We start from the raw sequence: 18,418 nt of genomic DNA on the forward strand, positions 1-18,418 counted from the left end.
TGGACGGCGAACTGAGACGCATACCCTCCTCGCATCGTGACATGACAAAAGCCTCCATAATCTCCCTCGTTCTTTGGTTACTGTGCCGCGTCGCAATGGCAGTGTGAGTAAAGAGTGGCGCACACCCGCATTTGGCACAGAGCACCGCCCAGTTGCCGGAGGGCGATCTTATGGCCAGATCATGCTCCCTTAATCTATCATTAATGCATCTGCCTGACTGCCCAACATATACGTTTCGACACGACAGCGAGATCTTATATACTACCCCAACTGCACAGTTCACAAATTGTTTCTTTTTTTAATGTTTCTTTGCACACCCAAGCCACCGTCTTCCCGATCCCGTTATCATTTTTTGAACAAACAAACCTCACGGTAGTGGCATAAACTAAATACGACGGCTTCTGGGAAACCATTTGAAGTGCATTGTTACAACCTCTCTTCTATATCTACCTAAAATATCTTAAATTCTTTTTTCCTCAACGAGTCTGTACCTTATTCTTTTTATAAGAATATGGTACAGATAAGGTACAGACTTGACTCTGCAGTCAAGAATGGCCTTGACTGCAGAGTTCCGAGTATCGTAGCGGTTTGCGGAGAGCGTTGCGGGACGGCGAAAACGATCTACGAAAACTCCCTATTGACTACCTGGGCGAAAAAAAAATGATGGCCATTACAGTTAAGTTGGACGTGGTCCGAATGTTACATTGCGATACTTCAACTACTCCCAGCATCTGGCATTGTTTATACGCCGTTCACCCCTAAAAAAAAATTGCGAGGGAAAAAAAAAAAAATTGAGGGCTTCTTTGGGACACGTATATATAAAACAATTTTTCCACAAAACGAAACTTTGTTTGGCGCAATATCTACCGGGTGAAACAAGGAGACGGTAGGCTGTTTAAATCGACCGGAAAATTCGGTTTCCTAACCTATCGCGCTACGACTTTGTGCAGCGTTGCCCACAGATGGTGCAATTTTTTTCGTAAAATTTGCAAAGAGCGAACTTACCTGAGGAAAAAGTAAAGAAAGAAAAAGGCTTAGCTCCTATGGAAACGCAGCGACGCCACCGGTCTGCAATCAACACGGCGCCGTTTTGCACGGTGGACAAGAGATGGCGCAACAAACGCCGCCAACGAACGAGCATACGGGCGCCGAGAGCCGGCCGAGGTATTCCTCAAAGGCTCTTTAGCAGACGAATTTTTCGACTCAAAAGCGGCGTGCGTTCCGCAGGCGGCGAAAACTCGGGAAGAGGCAATCGAAGCCTCTTCCTTTTAAATAAAGCAAACAAGGTACTGTGGCGAAGAAAGAGCCAAGGCTCTTTCTTCCCCACAGTACCTTGTTTGCTTTATTTAAAATCTCAACTACATCAATAAAACATTTACTTCGGGTTCTGCTTTCGTTCGATTTCTATGTTAGCAACAATATTTTTTTTTTGTTCACATTACTTCTGCGAGATTCCTAGGGATCCGCCAAGCAGCGTTCAAAAGCATATTTTTATTTTTTTTAGTTAACCTTATTTCTGTAGATGTGCAACATTTGCATTTTCAGGTGATTATCTTCGTATTAACGCGATCCAATTCGGTGAAGATTAAGATAAAATGTAATATTAAGAATATATAACCTACTAGTGGAACTAGTTTTGAATCTTGTCTGTACCTGTTGCCACACTGAAGACGAGGCCTAGGAAAATTGTCATGGTAGCGCCAAGAAAGCTGATCCAATACGATGAAAGCCGGTATAGGAGAAATGTTTCAGGTCTGAAAAAACAGCAGTATATAGAAAAACAAATAATTAAAAAATGAGCTTATCAGTAAGGTTCACGTTTTACACACGAAAGAGTTAACAAAGAGAACGGAATTCTTCTTCCTGCGAGTTGAAAGATGTCATGATCCGGGCACCGTCCTATTTGTTTAGTCTTTCGTGTGTAAAAAACAGAGGTGGACACGGACGGAACAGCGATAATCGCGGAACATCTTTCTTCTTGCTTCAATAATTGTATATCTGCCAAATGGTTTAGTGTAACGACTTGGCTTGCAAATAGCCCCCAGCTGTTGCGTGTCAAATTTGTGCCAGCTACCGTTGTAGTGGTAGGACTGCAAGGCCATAATCTAGAAACATAACACAGAAAAACATCGAAACGTTAGAATATTTTAGCTGATTCATTCGACATCGCTTGTTTTTAATTAACTATACTTATATTTTTGCATATTTTTAAACCAGCATTCTAAGGCTTGTTTTCTTGACGAGATATGTGGAGAGATCAAAGTATAGGTAGTCTAATTGATCTTAAATTTTTGAACCCCACACATTTTCTCTGCCGTCTTACAATAACTGTATGACAGTATATTTCCCTCAAATCCGGCATTCAGCCGGTTTGTTTCGGAGGCTCTAAGTAGAGCGGTAGCATTAATGTTGCCAACTCAAAAAGTAAAAAAAAAAAAAAAAAAAAAAAAAAAAAACGCTAAAGGAATTTTGGGAAACCGCTAAATTGAACGAGCAAGATAAGGATTAAAGCAGATTAAATGAAATGCCCTTTAATAGGACCACTCTCGTTCGACTCACAACAATTGCACGCGCAAGACGATATGTAGCACTGCTGGATCTTACTGTTGCCAGGTGTTACCATGTTAACCGTCTACCATTCCTGCCGACATACGTCTTTATAAATACAATATTTTGAGCAACATTTGGTGGCAGATCAAAGCATGTATAAACAAATTTTCTCGCTTTGCAAAAAAAATATATTCTCCAACCTAGGTATTTGACTCGTATGACAACGCATGGAACTTCAAGTAACCAGTCTCAAATTTTAGAACCGTATAGACCTCATTTATTTTAAATAGACCATTCTCACCAGTTAGTTCGACTACGCCACCGCTGCCGCAATGCATCGAGGGAACTTTCTAGTTTCTACACCTTCGACAACATCGCTTCATCTATGCGCGTGTAGAGCACGAGACGGTACAAGCCCTGGCATGCACGGCCGTCTGCCTCCTGTGAACTAAGCTTATGGCGGCACCACGAATGCGTTGAACGCTTAGTGAGGTCTATCTATTGTTGTGCATAGTTCACGGGTCCCATGTCATGCAGCAGAGACTTGAAAAAACGAATTCATGCATAGACTACGAAGTAAATCTAAAACACGTTTCAATGTTTGTCACCGTATTATCTAGATGGCAATCATGCACACTATTCTCAGTGACAACTATTTTGCTGTCAATCGGAAAACTAATGACCCCATGACTCTTAAATACTTAAAAAATTATGATATTCAAGATAGATAACTGTTAACTGGAAGGCATTCTATGCCGCCAAAGAGAACGCTAACATGACTTAAACACTTCTATAATACTGCCAACCGCAAAACGTCCGTTTTTCCAACTATGCAAATAAAAAGAAAACAATAAGTTTGCAGAGAAAACATTTAGATTTGCTGCACTGTGTAGCACACTTAAAGATTCGTGTTTTCCCTTGAAGTCAACCAGGTGATCGTACTCTTGGCATTTTTTACTCATAAATGCATACCAGTCAGCTGCGTTAAGTACACGTGTTTTTAATTATATGCATATAGCATTCTTCGGAAAGTTTAATTTTGCACCTCGTTACAAATCATTATTTGCAATATATGACCCTGACTCCGGCGTTGGCTTTTTTTTCTTACCTTTGACAAATCTTACGCACAAGCGTAGAAAATACATGACCGACGGCAACAATCCCGTGCCGGAGCCAGAGCTTCTTGAGATGTTATGTTGGAACATTGTGTAATACGGTAGTAATAAAAATAATTTTTGCCACGAATTCAACTAAATGATATTGCTTTTGTCGCTTGACGAATGAAAGCATATTATGCATACAGCCGATGGCAGTGAGTCTGATAGTAAATAGAAATATACTTGATACCATTGCGTTCACGTCGTTCCATGTTCTCTAGTAAGAAGGCGAAGACTAGACGTTTATTGATTTCTTAAGTCGATTGGTCGAACGCCAGCAAGGCTTGCTTTTCATGTCGTGTAACACCTAAACTGTGGTGCAGGAAAGAAAAAAAAACTTTTTAGTCGAATGAACAAAGAAGGGAACGTCTCCACGTCTCCCTTCTGTTTCTGTTCCTTCGACTAAAGTTTTTTTTTTCTCTTTTTTTTTTTGTGCACAACAGTGATGCGTGTTAAACGATATGATTAGCTACCACCAACTCGCCATCGCACTTACAGCATTTCCACTCATTGCTTCTTTCACTCTAGAAAAAGAAAATTAACCTAATTTATGCTGAATATTTTCAAGTGAAACACATATACAATCTAATTGAGCGAGCATTTGTTATGAACCTGGCGTATTCAAGGTATTTGTTTTAGATTTTATTGATCATTATACATGTAATATTTATTTAAATATTGGTCTTTAAGGCCTTTTTGGATAGGTTCAGACTAATTTGTGTCTATAATATGGCTATTATGTTGAATGCTCCCAATACAATATATTGCCTCGCGGGTGGCTGAATGTGCGACGCGCACAGCTCTCACGAGAACGAACGGTGTTGGAGCCCCGCTAGCTCATGTTTGTGGTATGCTGCGGCAGCTTATGTCAACCGCCGTGCTCCAGTACCGGTGAAGAACCACCTTTATTCCATCCCCTTCTTTATCAGACTACAAATACGGCAGTAGCACCGCCACAGCAGCTAACCATTCAAGAATAATAAAAGGAAATGCTATGTGCAACACTCGAAACAAGAACACTAATATAAAACAAAATTCCGCAATCTTTGTGGTGTGGAGTTCTGTCTGGCAGACCGTCTTGGTTCCATAGCCACTGAACTGATGGGACATCCCGGTGCCGGCGAGGTCGATGGAGAGGCGAGCAACGCAGTCTCAAACAATGATGCGGGTGGTGATTGTGGTTGCGTGACCATAAAAGGTGGATATGCTGTTGATAAATGGGTCACTGATGATATTGAGAAACATGGGATGTGGCCCAGGGCGGCTTGTGGAAGTGGCTTGGTGCTTGGTGGTCTGACGACGAGCCCCTTCCTGTTCCAGACTTCCCCGTCTTCTAGACGGTAGGCATTCTTCTCTAGGTATTTCACCACATTGAGGGGCGCAGAATAGTTGAGTCTACATTTTGGAATGTGTCCTGCTAGCTTGACTCGTGCTTTATCTGCAGGTCTCACCATGCTGACTCTGGCCCCCCGCCGAGCACACGTATACTTTTTGAACTTCTGCTGGTATTGAGCCACTTGTTGTCGCAGCTCTCCCAGACTCTTTGAAGGTTGATTGAAGAAATCCTTGGATGGACCCCCCACGATGTCCAGCCTCGTCGTTGGATGGCATCCATGCAGCGGGAACGCTCGCTTCTCGCCTGTTGCTGCGTGAGGAGTTCAATAGACTCCTAGGTACCTCACGACCGCCTCCTTTAGGGGACGCTGCTCCTGGACACTAACTTGCACGACATCTTTGAATACACGGTTGAAACGTTCGATCTGTTCATTACTCTGGCAATGGTACACCGAAGAGAAGGTGCGTCGCATTTCCCGTTGTGTCAGAAAAGCTACCAACTCAGTAAAAACAAGGTGAGGGCCATCCTCACTGACAAGTTTAGTAGGGTAGCCCTCCAGGCTGAACGCTGCCCGTAAAAACGAGATGATCTTCCTCGACGTCACCTAGAGCCGTCAAACACACTTCCGGCCACTTTCGGAAAATCACCCAGTGTTACAGCGCGCCGGCAGTCGCTTGGAGAATTGGAAATTGACCCAACAATGTCTACTCTCACTTTTTCACAGGGAACAGACGGAAATGCAGCTGGATATAGAGGATGTACCACGGGTTGTGCAGACTTGTCAACTACTAGACAAACACCACTGGACCTAACAGCACTTTCAATGTGCTTCTTCATTTCAGGCCACAAATACGTGTCACAAGCCCTCTGTTTTGTTCTTGTTATTCCAAGGTGAGCTTCGTGTGCTAGTTCCACAATCTTCACAGTAAGAACGTTAGAAACAACAACCCGATCACAGAGAAACCGCAAGTCTCCACTCATGGAAAGTTCTTCTTTTACTCGGTGAAAGGGTACCAGGTCAAGATGCAGCTTATTTCTTGGTGGCCAGGGGCCGGTTGCAAAGCAATCACTTCTTACAGACGGTTGTCCTGCCGAAACATTGCACAGACGACCTCGTCTTTCCGAATTTCCCCGGGCGCATCAAGAGGAATACGCGAAAGAGCATCTGCCACAAAGTTGTCTCCTCTCCTCTTGAAAACCATGGTGAAGCTGTATGCAGGAAAACGAGCATGTCATCTTGCAATCCTGAATGGTCGTTGGCCGGTCCCCTGCGGGCCCTACAGTATTAACTGTGACTGGCGGTCGGTGTGCAGCGGAAAAAGCCTACCCCGTGCGAAAACGCGCCAGTGCTCGCACGCCCACATACAGGCCAACGCCTCACGCTCTCCAACAGAGTACTTCTGTTCCTGTGGCGTAAGAGTTCAAGAAGAAATGGAGACGATAACAAGGTCTCCATTTTTTTTCTGCCGCAGAGAAGCTCCAAGGCCGTATGCTGGGACGTCAGTTGTAACGACCACGGGCAGCTTAGGGACAAATATTTGGAGAGGCTCATAGGAAAGTAACGACTTCAGTCTCTAAAAACTGTCCTCCCGAGCAGCCATGCAGCGGAGAGGTTCACCCTTGCCTAGTATCTCACGTCCTGTAAAAGCTTGGTCTGCTGGTCAAGTCGGTAATTGACATTCATATTAAAATAGCACAAAGAAGACAAGACTCAAAGACGAAAAAGCACAGAGGACAAGCGCTTGGCCTGTAAACTTCTCCGTCTTTTTGTCCCGTTTTTTTTTTTTTTTTGCTATTTTAGTATGAATTTTACGTAGTGATTCTGCCAGCTCTGCATACCGAGGGATGTATGTACTTGGCGTAGTAGCCCACGTAACATGGTGACGCCTGCAAGTGCTTGAGCCTTGACAATCGCGTCCAAATGGCTTTGCATGTGTAGCATTTCCCGCTCGCTGACAACGTGCCCCAAGAATTACAGTTCCCGAACATTAAAGCAACACTTGTCGTTCATCTTCAAGCCCGCTTCGCTGATGCGCCGGAGAACTTCATAAAGATTCTTGAAGTGCTCCTCTTCGGTAGTTCCACAAACAAGGATGTCATCCAGGTAGCAGTGTAGTTGTTGCCATCCCTTTAGGGTTGTAGTCATCCTTTTCTGGAACGCAGGAGGAGCCGAGGCCAAACTAAAAGAAACCATGTTGATCCTGAAAAGTTCATCGTGGGTAATGAACGCCGTCAGGTCTCGGCTTTCCGGGCACAAAAGGACCTCGTGGTACGCGCTCGATAGATCCAGGCGCGAGAAGAACTTCGCTCCGACCAGTGCTTGTAGCAGTTCCTCAGTGTGAGGCAACGGAAAGCTGTCAATTACGACGGCCTTGTTTACTTCTCTTTAATCGACACATAGTCGAACTTTCCCGCTCTTTTGGCTATGCGTGACCTAATCTGACGCATCAATGCTTTCGATGACACCTGCCTGTAGAAGTCGCGGGAGCTCTTCAGAGACTTCGTCCCTGACTGAAAAAAAGTGAAAGCCGTTTACAACTCCCTGTAACGCCGAATTGGAGCGCGGCTCTTGAGGAGGAGGGAAGGGTACTGAGGCGAGGGTAGACGCCTCCTCCTCCTTCTCCTGCTCCTCCTCCTCCCCTCATTCTTTAATATGCTCCGGGGGGGTCACCTGACCTTGGGGGGAGGGGGCCACGTGACCTCGGGGGGGGGAGGGGGGTCGCGTGACCTCGGGGAGGGGGGCCACCTGACCGGGATGGCCACGAGATCTCGGGGGGTCACGTGACCTCGGGGGTCACGAGACCTCAGGGGGTTACGAGACCTTGGGGGTCACGTGACCTTGGGAGGGATCACGTGACCTTGGGAGGTCACGTGACAGGGGGTCACGTGACCTAGGGGGTCACAAGACCTTGATGTGACCTTGGTTACGCCGACGGCGACGGCGACGCCGACGCCGCTGAAGCCGGAAACGGGCGCCTAAGAGCTGCGCTCTAAAAGAAGTCTTCGCAGCTTGGCAGAAACAGGCTGGACTTTTTGACGCGTCTTCACCTTGTGAGCGAACTCCTTCGCGGTACCGAGGGTTCCGTCAAAAAGGTGCGCGAAGTCATTTACCAAGTTTCGAGCGAGTCCGGAAGGTACGCACGTAGCGTTGAAACATTTCAACGCGCTACCGCTGATCTCAAGGAACAAGGAAGTGATGGCGGCGATGCCGAATATGTACGTACTGTTGGGGACAACGTAGAAGCGTACAGAAGCCTTGCGCTCCTAACCGACAGCAGCATTCAAGTAGCCTGGTACGGCGATCTTCTGTTGCGAAAAATCTAACAAACTCATGGACGTACCTCGCAGCTGGTAAGCAGAACTGAAGTTTCTCTTCTACGTATCTTCCGACATGATGGAAACTGCTGACCCTCTGTCAACCAAGAATGATACGGCTGTTCCTTCGACTTGAACCGGAATGTAGAAACCGCTCTTCGGTTTATCGTGCAAGTGAAGAATACTAAGAACGTCCTCATCAGAGCCATTCAAGCTCGCAACTTCTCTTGTAGTAACACCTTTGCTAGTGTGGCTGGCGGTACTCTTGCAGACAGCAGGAAAATGTCCGACTTTCCCACATCCAGAACACTATTTGTCTCTTGCTTTGCATTTACCGAAATTTGCGATATGTCTCGACGGCCCGCGGGGGTAACATTCCTTTAAAGTGGAGGATGAAGGCTGACCTCCCCTCAACAACAGAGAAAAATATAGCTGGTGAGGAAACACATACCTGGTCTTCTTTTGTACTGTATACATACTAAACGAGCTGATGAGGCTGTTTTATTGCGAAAGCATTAACTGTCCCATGAAGCGAAACCGGCGGTTTTTCTGTAGCAGCAAAATACGGCAACTAAATTCTGTCTCTGGCAGCGAAAAACGGCAGCTAAATTGCCATTGGCTCCTCGAAACGCCAACTAAAGTCCCATTGGATGTGACGCGTCTTAGTTCCAAGGAACGCCACCCTACAAAGAAGCCCTCTCCTGGCGCTCTGGACCGTGCTCCGGCAAAAGGAAGAGGGTGGGGCGCGCGCAGCCGCCGCTGTCTCTCCCCTCTCGGGTCACGTGTCAGGTGTGGCCGGAAAAAAAGTGAAAGCCGCTTACAGCTCCATGTAACGCCGAATTAGAGCGCAGCTCTTGAGGAGGAGGAGGGAATGGTACTGGGGAGGGGGGAAGTTCAACTAACCAGGGGGGGTCACGGTCACGTGACCTTGGAGGTCACGTAACCCCCCAATGCCGAAGATGTCATCACTGACGTCACTGATGACGTCATCAGTGACGATGACGATGCGGATACCGATGACGTCATTAGTGACGTCACTGATGACTTCACCAGTGATGATGACGATGACGATGCGAATGTCGGTGACGTCATCAGTGACGTCACTAATGACGTCATCAGTGACGTCACTAATGACGTCATCAGTGATGATGACGATGACCATGCGGATGCCGCTGACGACATCAGTGACGTCACTGATAACGTCATCAGTGATGATGACGATGACGATGCAGATGTCGGTAACGTCATCAGTGATGATGACGATGACGATGCGGATGCCAGTGACGTCATCAGTGACGTCACTAATGACGTCATCAGTGATGATGACGATGAGGATGTGGATGCCGGTGACGTCATCAGTGACGATGACGGCATCGGGGGTCACGCGACATCGGCGGGGGTCACGTGACCTCGGGGGTCACGTGACCCCCGCTGATGTCATCGTCACTGGTGACGTCACCGGCATCCACATCGTCATCGTCATCATCACTGATGACGTAACCGGCATCCACATCGTCATCGTCATCATCACTGATGACGTCACCGGCATCCACATCGTCATCGTCATCATCACTGATGATGACGATGACGATGCGTGACCCCCCTGAGGTCACGTGACCTTAGGGGGTCACGTGACCTCGGGGGTCACGTGACCTCGGGGGTAACGTGACCCTCCTCGAGGTCACGTGACCTCAGGGGAGTCACGTGACTTCGGGGGGTCACGTGACCTCGGGGGAAGTCACGTGCCCCCCACGAGGTCACGTGACCACGGTGGGGGGCTCGCGCGGTGCATTATGGGACATATCCCATAATGCACCGCGCGGTTACGCCGACGCCGACGGCGACGGCGACGCCGCTCAAGCCGGAAACGGGCCCCTAAGAGCTGCGCTTTAAAGGGGGAAGGGGTGAAGGGGAGCGGAAAATTCCCGCTCCCTCTACCCGTGCCCTACGGTATCGCGTGTTCTACGCTCTGCTGGCAGCCATGTCGCTCCACCCGGCATTCCTCTTTGGAGGACAGCGGTGCCCACTGCTTGTAGGAATGCGCTGCGTGTAGCAATACTTTCACATTCGTACCCGTAAACAGTCTTAAGTGTCCTCTTGTATTTTCTTGTTAAATTATACTAAAAAATATTTCAAAATAGTAGTGAAGCTTACGTTGGAGGAAAGGAATCGTTTGTGTTGATTATACTGGTGGTATTAGGGGGGCAGCGATCAATTGTTACAGCCATCCTGGGTGGTTCAATTCCCGAGAGAGACTTTCCAATACTGTGCCACATCTGTAGGACAGTACAAATTAGGGCAGCGGTCGCGGTGCCCTGTAAGAAAGCAAAAGTAAGTATTTACGTTGGGGAAGGGTGAACACAAAAAAAAATGTATATGTCTTAAGACGTAAAAAAATGCAGTGCTTTGTTGCAGTATACAGTATGGTAAGAAACTGCAGTAGAGAAGAAGATGAAAAGCGGCAGTGACATCCGAGCGCCTAGCTCTGATTCGAAGGATTAGTGGGAGGCGCAAAGGCTAGGTGCCTTTGTCTTTTCTCACTGCCTCCTCCCAATCAGAGCAAACAAGAGCCTCGCCTTTCCCTCGCGTAGGGCCGAGCCTACGTGCGTCAAATGCCGGTATTCGGCGTTGGGCGTTCGAACGCCATACTCTGGGCATGCATACATTACCTGTTTCTTTTTTTTTTCAATATATTGCTCGGGCGTTTGACGGATTGAGAGGCGAGACTTCTACTCAATTTGGGGGAGGGGGGCGGGTTAATTCGATCTTGAAGCCGTGCTCTTTTGACCGCTGTCGCTGCCACAGCACACGCGACCTGCCGTCTTTCACTTCCTCGAAGCAATATTATGATCCAATAAACTCAGCATAGTTTAAATACCATATTTGAGATGTTTTTACTGTACGAAAAAATAAAATGGCTTTTAAAACGGCAATGTTTCATTCTCCGTGCGGATTGCACTTTAAAGATAAAGCGTGTCTGAACTAAGGTAAATATACGGCATTTCCCAAATATATTTACAGGCCAAATTGGCCCGCAAAAGTAAGAAACATAGCTTGTTCTTTCTTTCAGATACGTCTTTTAAAGGTTCAATTTACTGGTGCAATAAGATGCTAAAATTTCAATTGTATACTCCCAATAGAACTAAGATGATAAACGGCCATATGCAAATTGTTCGAGCGTCAGGCAACACTCTGTGTGCTGCCATCTTTGTTACGTCGAGATTCCTCTGCTGTTTCTCAATTTCGTAGCGTTGTCAGTAACAGTCGAGGCCTACTGCTGAGGATCATCGATCATCACCCACACGTTTGAACTAAGGGTTAATATTGTTTTACGCTCTTCTTGCGCAAGTACGTGGTCGTCGCCCGCCTGTCTCTCACCGCAAACCAAATGGCTGACGTACACTTCAGCTAGAAATTTGGCTTTGAGTGCCGGCAAAGGTACGGGAGTGGTCGCCTGGTTTTCCGAAGCGCTTTCTTTGAGCAAGCGCTTGTGGGAGCAAAAGATTTTTCATGACTACGCTATAGCGCCCTGGCCTTTGCCAGCGCCGAAGCCAGCTGGTGAGACGAGCATGTTCTTCGGCGCGGTACGTTTCGCATACGACCGTCTTTCTAAAATCGTTTTTTTTTTTTTCCTTGTTTCTGTTTTCAATGTTGGAGCGGAGGCTGTCGGAGATGGCGCCACCAATACAGGCACGCGCAGGTAGCGCAGGACTACGGCTCAGGCATTGGATGCGCTCGCTGTTACTAATGCCTGCGAAAATACGCCTCTCGTGTTTCTTGAAAAAACCAAACGGCGAAAGACGGTGCACGAAGCAAGAAATAATTGTTAATATAAGCAAGTGATTTGTAAAGCATCATATAGCGTCTTTATTTCTCACTATCTATTGCGTGACTCTCGCCGTGCGGAATACGCCAGCCGAGAATTGAATCGTCAACTTGCGTTTTCGCGGGTATTGGAGACGAACTGGGGGAACGCGATTGAAGGAGAGTTCTGCGCGAAGTCTCTCACTCTGTTCCGTGCTCTGTTACCATGGGAACAGAGCAGGCAAGCCGCGCAGTGCACTGCGCGGCTTGCCTTCATTGGTGGCGTCATCTCTGAATAAGCTGAGCAAACATGGCCGTAGTTAGCTCTCCTTCCAACAGCTGCCGCCCCACCATCAGAAAATTCAGTTTTGCATAATTTTATTTCAGTTAGGCGTAGATAAGTTACATTTTATTATGATAGCTGGAGCGGTGAAAGATGTCCGGTACAAATTACGCCTCGATGCGCCAAGTTGTTTACATTTACGCGTCATTTCGGCGTTCAATCTTTGTTCTTCGGGGGGGGGGGGGGGGGGGGGCACATTGTAGCAGTGTTGCGGAGTGGGCACCCCCATTCCATTCCAATTCCATTCCGGGGAATTAGAGTTTTCGATAATTCCATTCCTTTCAACTCCCAGGAATGGAGACACTGGGCCCATTCCCACTCCTGGAATGGCTGAATCGTTCCATTTCATTCCTCTAATTCCTAAACGTAAAAAGTGACACTTCACAGTTGCATTACGTTGCAGGGTTGGGCAGATATATTCAAAAATGTATTTGGAAATACAAATACTGGGATAGATGAAAATAGTTGCTAAGATACTGATACTCAAGTCTCAAATATATCTGTAAAATGTATCGCGATACGTATCGGAAATGCATCTTAAAAAGAGGCAAAAAGTCTTTGGAAATACAAATACAAGAATACATTTTAGGGGGGGGGGCAGAAATATAAATACTGATAACGCAATACATTTTTCAAATTTCTTTGAGACGCCAAGTGAGATGAAGCTTAAAGTTTGAAGTGGAAGTTGTTTTTTTTTTTTTGGTCCCGAAATTACTTTCCCGCGGGCTTGGCACTTGGTCTTGAAGGTAGTGGTTCCAGACGAAGAGTCCTCAAGTCAATGGGTTTAAAAAACGTTCCATCAAGGATTGACCGCGGTCCCTTCCCTGGCATCCTGTCTGGCTGACCAGTGATGCGAAAAGACTTTGACCCCAAAATAAATTCCATCAAAACATCAAAACTTCCCTGTCCAATAACGGTGCTCCTGTCAGCACTGATCACATGACGTCATGGTGGGATGAACTAGTATTCTTGAATCTGTAGGTGTTGCCTTGAACATGAAACTTTATCCACGCTGCTGTATGAAAGGACAATACATACTTTTGTTGTAGGCGACCTCGTTGAAGACCATGCAGGCAGTTGCATTTGGAATTTTCGAGAAAAGTCGACCACCTGAAGCATCCTGAAGCACATGTCTTATCTTCTGTTACGGTTGTAAAATCGATACGGTGGCATCCTTGTTGTCACGGTCCTTCCTGCCGACTCTCCACCTCCAACGCATGAATGGCAGTCTTCAAGTTTCGCCTAGCATCATTCAAACAGAGACCTCGTGGATTGCGACCTGAGATGACCGGCACAGGTGCGAGCTCTCCAAGAAACAGCGCGCTCAAGACGAGTCGCAGGTGTACGAAGTCTGGGTGCGCAGAGCGAGGCCATGTCTGGCTTCCTTCCCGGGTATCGGATCACCAGAGCAGCGGGTCACGTTCACGTCGGCTGATGACGTACCCTTGAGCCATACAATATTACAGGCGCAGACGCATTCGGATGTGTTGAACTTCACTGGTGAAAGGCGCCACCGCCGCCCCCCCCCCCCCTCCCCCCCCCCTCTGTTCTTTGTTTTGTCGCTTTTTTTGTGTATTCCATTTTTTTGCATATAAGTCTGTTAGGGCCTTACGCGGGTTTGCAGCTTCCAGCTCATTTTATTTCTGAAGAACCGACTCCCTGACTGGCTCGGTAGAGCTAAACGTAAAAAGAAGAGAGAAAAAAAATATATATATATGTAAATATATATATATAAAGAACTTGGCCTGATCCATTCCCATTCCATTCCGGGCAAAAGGCATCTAATTCCATTCCAATTCCATTCCTCTGCGCGTTGCCGCCATTCCATTCCCATTCCATTCCGGGGTCGCGAAAATGTGGAATGATTCCGGAATCATTCCAACTCCGGAGTGGCAACTCCGCAACACTGCATTGTAGATGAGCTCTAATCTCGAGAAAAATAAGTTTGCAAAATAATTTAAACATTCGATCTATCTTCGGTTCAATACTATTCATTGGCTACATGTTCTAACCCGACGATTATATCATGATTGTTAGCGTATTCAACGAGATTTGTATATAGGATTCCGTGTTTTCGTTCTTTATTTTTGCCTTACAGTCGGGAGTTTATTGAAGGTTATTTTTATTTAATCGCTAATTTTATTAAATTAAAATTTTAATTACTCAGCGTTTCTTTTTAAAGATAAACAAATAAATATTTATACCTGGGTGTAAACATACGCTAGAGAAAAAATAAACACGCTTGAATTAAATAACATTTTTTCAGCTGGATTCGGCCTTGGTGCCGTTCCCATTGGCATACCAATTTGTCCACGACAAAAGTTGCACACAGGTGTCGCTTCGATTAGTGCCATTACCTTAATCTCAATAAACTCCTTGAGCTAGTCGCTGGAAAGCTCGTATTTCTCCCATTCTATTCCGTCAACCTATCCCGCGGCCGCGCGAGGTGGAGTGCGAAATGATATAATAGAGATGTTTTGACTGGCCTTCCTAAACATTTTATGCAATCACTATGGTCCATAACATTCACTGTTACAAAAACTCAACCTCTCCTTCCTCTTAAAACACAAACATTATGGCCCAAACTGGAAACCAAAGCAATCGCTTTTGTTGTGACCCGAAAGTACAAATTACCTGTTTCCGAATGAATCTTGACGAGATAAGTTGTAAGACCCCCTTTGACACTGGTCCGAGATTCAAGAGATAACTGTGACCCTCTGCGCTGATCAAACTTATTTGTGGAATATTGTCTTTTTGATTTTTTTCTTCTTCTTCTTTTTTTTTTTGAAGGGGGGCCGTGTGGGGCGGGGCGAGGAGAGAGGGGCACTGGCACATCAAAATTCCGAAATATTCCGATGAGTACAAATTGAAAGAAATTTTACCTGCGGTTGTTTTTAGGGGTTTTTCGTAGTTATACAAAAACGCGGAACTATTTATATTGCCGTTGATTTCAAGCTGGTAATTCTTGACTTAAAGAATAAAAATCTGATGTACATTTTTTTCCTCAGTTTCGTGATTAGTACGACTAAGCTAAGACCTCAAAACAGAACGCACCAAAAATTTAAACAATTGGCTACTTAAGAGATGATTGCTACACTACGCTAAAGGATCCAGTTCTTATTTGGAGCATCAACGATGCGATCTACGAATTTAAATGCCACTCTCAAATTAATGATATTTTTCATTCTACTTTTTAAAACACTGTTGGTTGGTTTGTTTTCTCCTCTAGAAGCGCCATATTGTCACGGGAAGCAAACTCTTAGGGGCCTAGGGATATCAATGGCTATTTATACGTTTACTTAAATTTTAAAACAAGGCAACAAATTGCAATTGTTTTTAATGAGTCAAATCGTTTGTAAATGACCAGACACTTTCCGTTCTGAAATTTTAAGAGCTTTTGTCAGGGCTGTGAAAATAAAAACAGCTTGAAATGTTTACACCATTTGAAATTTGTAATTTAGCCACGCTAAATTCAGATGGAAAAGTTCTGTTTATCTGCTGGCAAGAATATAATTCAAATTATAAAACCGGTAATATGAAAACTGATATTAAAGTAAATAAAAGGTATGCAAAAATATTCAGCGGTTGACATTCTAAATTATTTCATTTATTGGACTTCGTAGATTAGATCCCACGCGACTAATAAGCGAAGTTTAAAGAAAAAAAAAACTGGCATTTACTAAGTTTAAAGTAACATAATCATTCAACCTTGCGGAAATGCACACTCACGCCTCCATACCGGGACAGAGTCATGCGGTATAAGTATGGAGCACAGCGTTACGAGGAACCACACAATAAAATCAAATACAATACAATACAGTACAATATTTCTTGAATGCATTTCTCTCGTACCCACATAAACAAAGACAGCTTGTGCGTGGGACGCGGTCGGTAATTGACAACCAGAATAATTTTACTGTTTGAAAACACGATTTCGTTTTGAGTACTAATTACAAACGGATATACCAGAATAGTGTTGTTATCTGCATCTCCCTGCCAAATTTTGCTCTTAGCTGATCTAATTTCGTACTTTGCAAAGAAGGAGTGCCACGGCAGAGCGGATAGAAGGCTTGAGATGCAGCACGCATAAACTAGCCTTCGCGGGTGATGTTTGTGCCGTGATGCGGGAAAAAAAATTATGTGGCCATCTACGAGGTATGGTCGAAGAGATCTGCTCCATTTCTCCGCTCGCACTCGCGCGTCCGCCACCGTTCTTCGCCGGTCACAGGGGCGCAGCCATTACTATCTACAAGACAATGCCCGCTGATGACGTCCTCGTAAATAGTATGCTGAGTTGCCTCAAGGTGGTTAGGCCCGCTTCAGACGGGGCAACTTTTCCAGCAATTTTTAGATTGCTGGCGGGTTGTTCCCTAGCTTTCCCTAGATCGACGTGAATTGCTGAGATCGGATCCGGCTCGAACAAGCGAGCAACTCGGAGCAATTCGAAGACGGTTGAAGCGGCTGCAGCCAATCAGAGACGCGATATTTTCACGTGACACCCCTGCGGTGGTGATGATGACAGCTAAAGACTTAGTTCTGGCTTGGAATGGATCATTTTCGGAAATAAACAGTTTCAGAAAAATGATTTAGTATTCTCAAAGCCATTGAAAGATGTAAGAACGCGTTTTTAGCGCGTAGCTGGGCGTTTAAATAGTGGAAGAAGAATGAAATTTAATGATGATGATGGCAAGTCGGAGCGATTCGGTTGCTGCGTGTGAACGCGGGCGGCCGGTGTTGCTGGTGTTGCGACGTCAAGTTGCTGGGTAAAATTGCTCCGTCTGAAGCGGACCTTAACAGGCTAAAGTTTGGGGGGGGGGGGGGGGCTTAGTGCTTGTCTTCTAGGAGGTAGGCGGCGAGAAACTGAGAGAAATAAGGAGATCAGAGCTCCCGGGGTTGTCAGAACTCTGGTCCCTGGTTAGAATGATTAGTGGGTAGACCTAACGCTAGATGCCTGTTTCTCCACTGCACTCGTCGAACGCGTTCGAATCCGAAAGCCAAACAACGGACACTGGCATTTCGCGTTCTAATGCGTTCGACAAGTGCGGTGAAGACAAAAATCCTTTAAGTCTACCCCACTAATCATTGCAACCGGAGCTCGGCGTTCTGGCATCTCCGAACACTCTCGTCCCCCAATCTCTCTCCGTTTCTCGATGACTCGTCAAACGCGTTAGAAGGCGGAAGGCCGGCGTCCGGAATTTGGCTCTCGCATTCGAACGCGTTTGACGATTGCAATGGAGACAAAGGATTTTGTCGTGTATTCAGATATAACGCCTCCAGAGGTTTCTGTTTTGTTTCCACGCGCGTCTCGGGGAGCTCGCGCCACAGACCAGGCAGAGCGACGAGACACCGCCTGACTATCGCGTACTGGCCCCTGGCCATACCATTTGATCTTTCATCAGTTACTGAAGTTATATCTCCTATGCTGAGATATGACAACTGGCGACGAAGCAAGTGATACCCGGGCTCGCCTTCCAGTATGTACAGTGTCAGTGCTTACTGGGTTCCGTATCGCGCGTGAAGCCCGGTGCCTCGCGCCGAAACTATATCTCTTGGGTGTGGTTGCTTTCTATTGGCTTCTCCGACTCCGGATCCGTCATGTGTACTTCGAAAGAAGATGAAAACCCAACTGTGGCTTCTTTGGCTCCACCATACCCCGCCCTTGCTGAGTTTTCACCTAAGCAGCCAGCAGCTTGACCCGTGTATCAGGAGTTGCTTGCATTTCATTTGCAAGTGCAGTATAGGAGATATAACTGCTGTGTTCCACATGTTACTCAAATAGACCCGAGTTTCTCCCGCGGGTCGTGTCACGTCACAACACAGATAGAGCAACGCTGGACGCGGGTAGGTTTGCGAACGTCAAGGTGCAAGACCCTTACCCTGGAGTAAGTTTAAGTAATGTTTTGAACTCGGTCA

General features: G+C 46.1%; 1 protein-coding gene across 1 annotated transcript in view; it reads right to left on the reverse strand.

Moving 5' to 3' along the window:
* Window positions 1-1,500: 1,500 nt before the first annotated feature.
* Window positions 1,501-18,418, reverse strand: part of LOC115309091 (putative sodium-dependent multivitamin transporter) — a 68,952-nt gene continuing 52,034 nt past the window's right edge. Inside the window, exons 12-15 of the mRNA XM_029967263.3 lie at window positions 10,547-10,673; window positions 2,261-2,282; window positions 1,654-1,745; window positions 1,501-1,553 (exon numbers count right to left, since the gene is read on the reverse strand). Of these exons, the coding sequence (XP_029823123.3) occupies window positions 1,501-1,553; window positions 1,654-1,745; window positions 2,261-2,282; window positions 10,547-10,673 (294 nt within the window). The remainder of the gene's footprint in view (window positions 1,554-1,653; window positions 1,746-2,260; window positions 2,283-10,546; window positions 10,674-18,418) is intronic.

The sequence above is a fragment of the Ixodes scapularis genome, unplaced genomic scaffold (genome assembly GCF_016920785.2).
Source record: "Ixodes scapularis isolate PalLabHiFi unplaced genomic scaffold, ASM1692078v2 PGA_scaffold3__209_contigs__length_174095766, whole genome shotgun sequence".
In the NCBI taxonomy this organism is placed as follows: Eukaryota; Metazoa; Arthropoda; class Arachnida; order Ixodida; family Ixodidae; genus Ixodes; species Ixodes scapularis.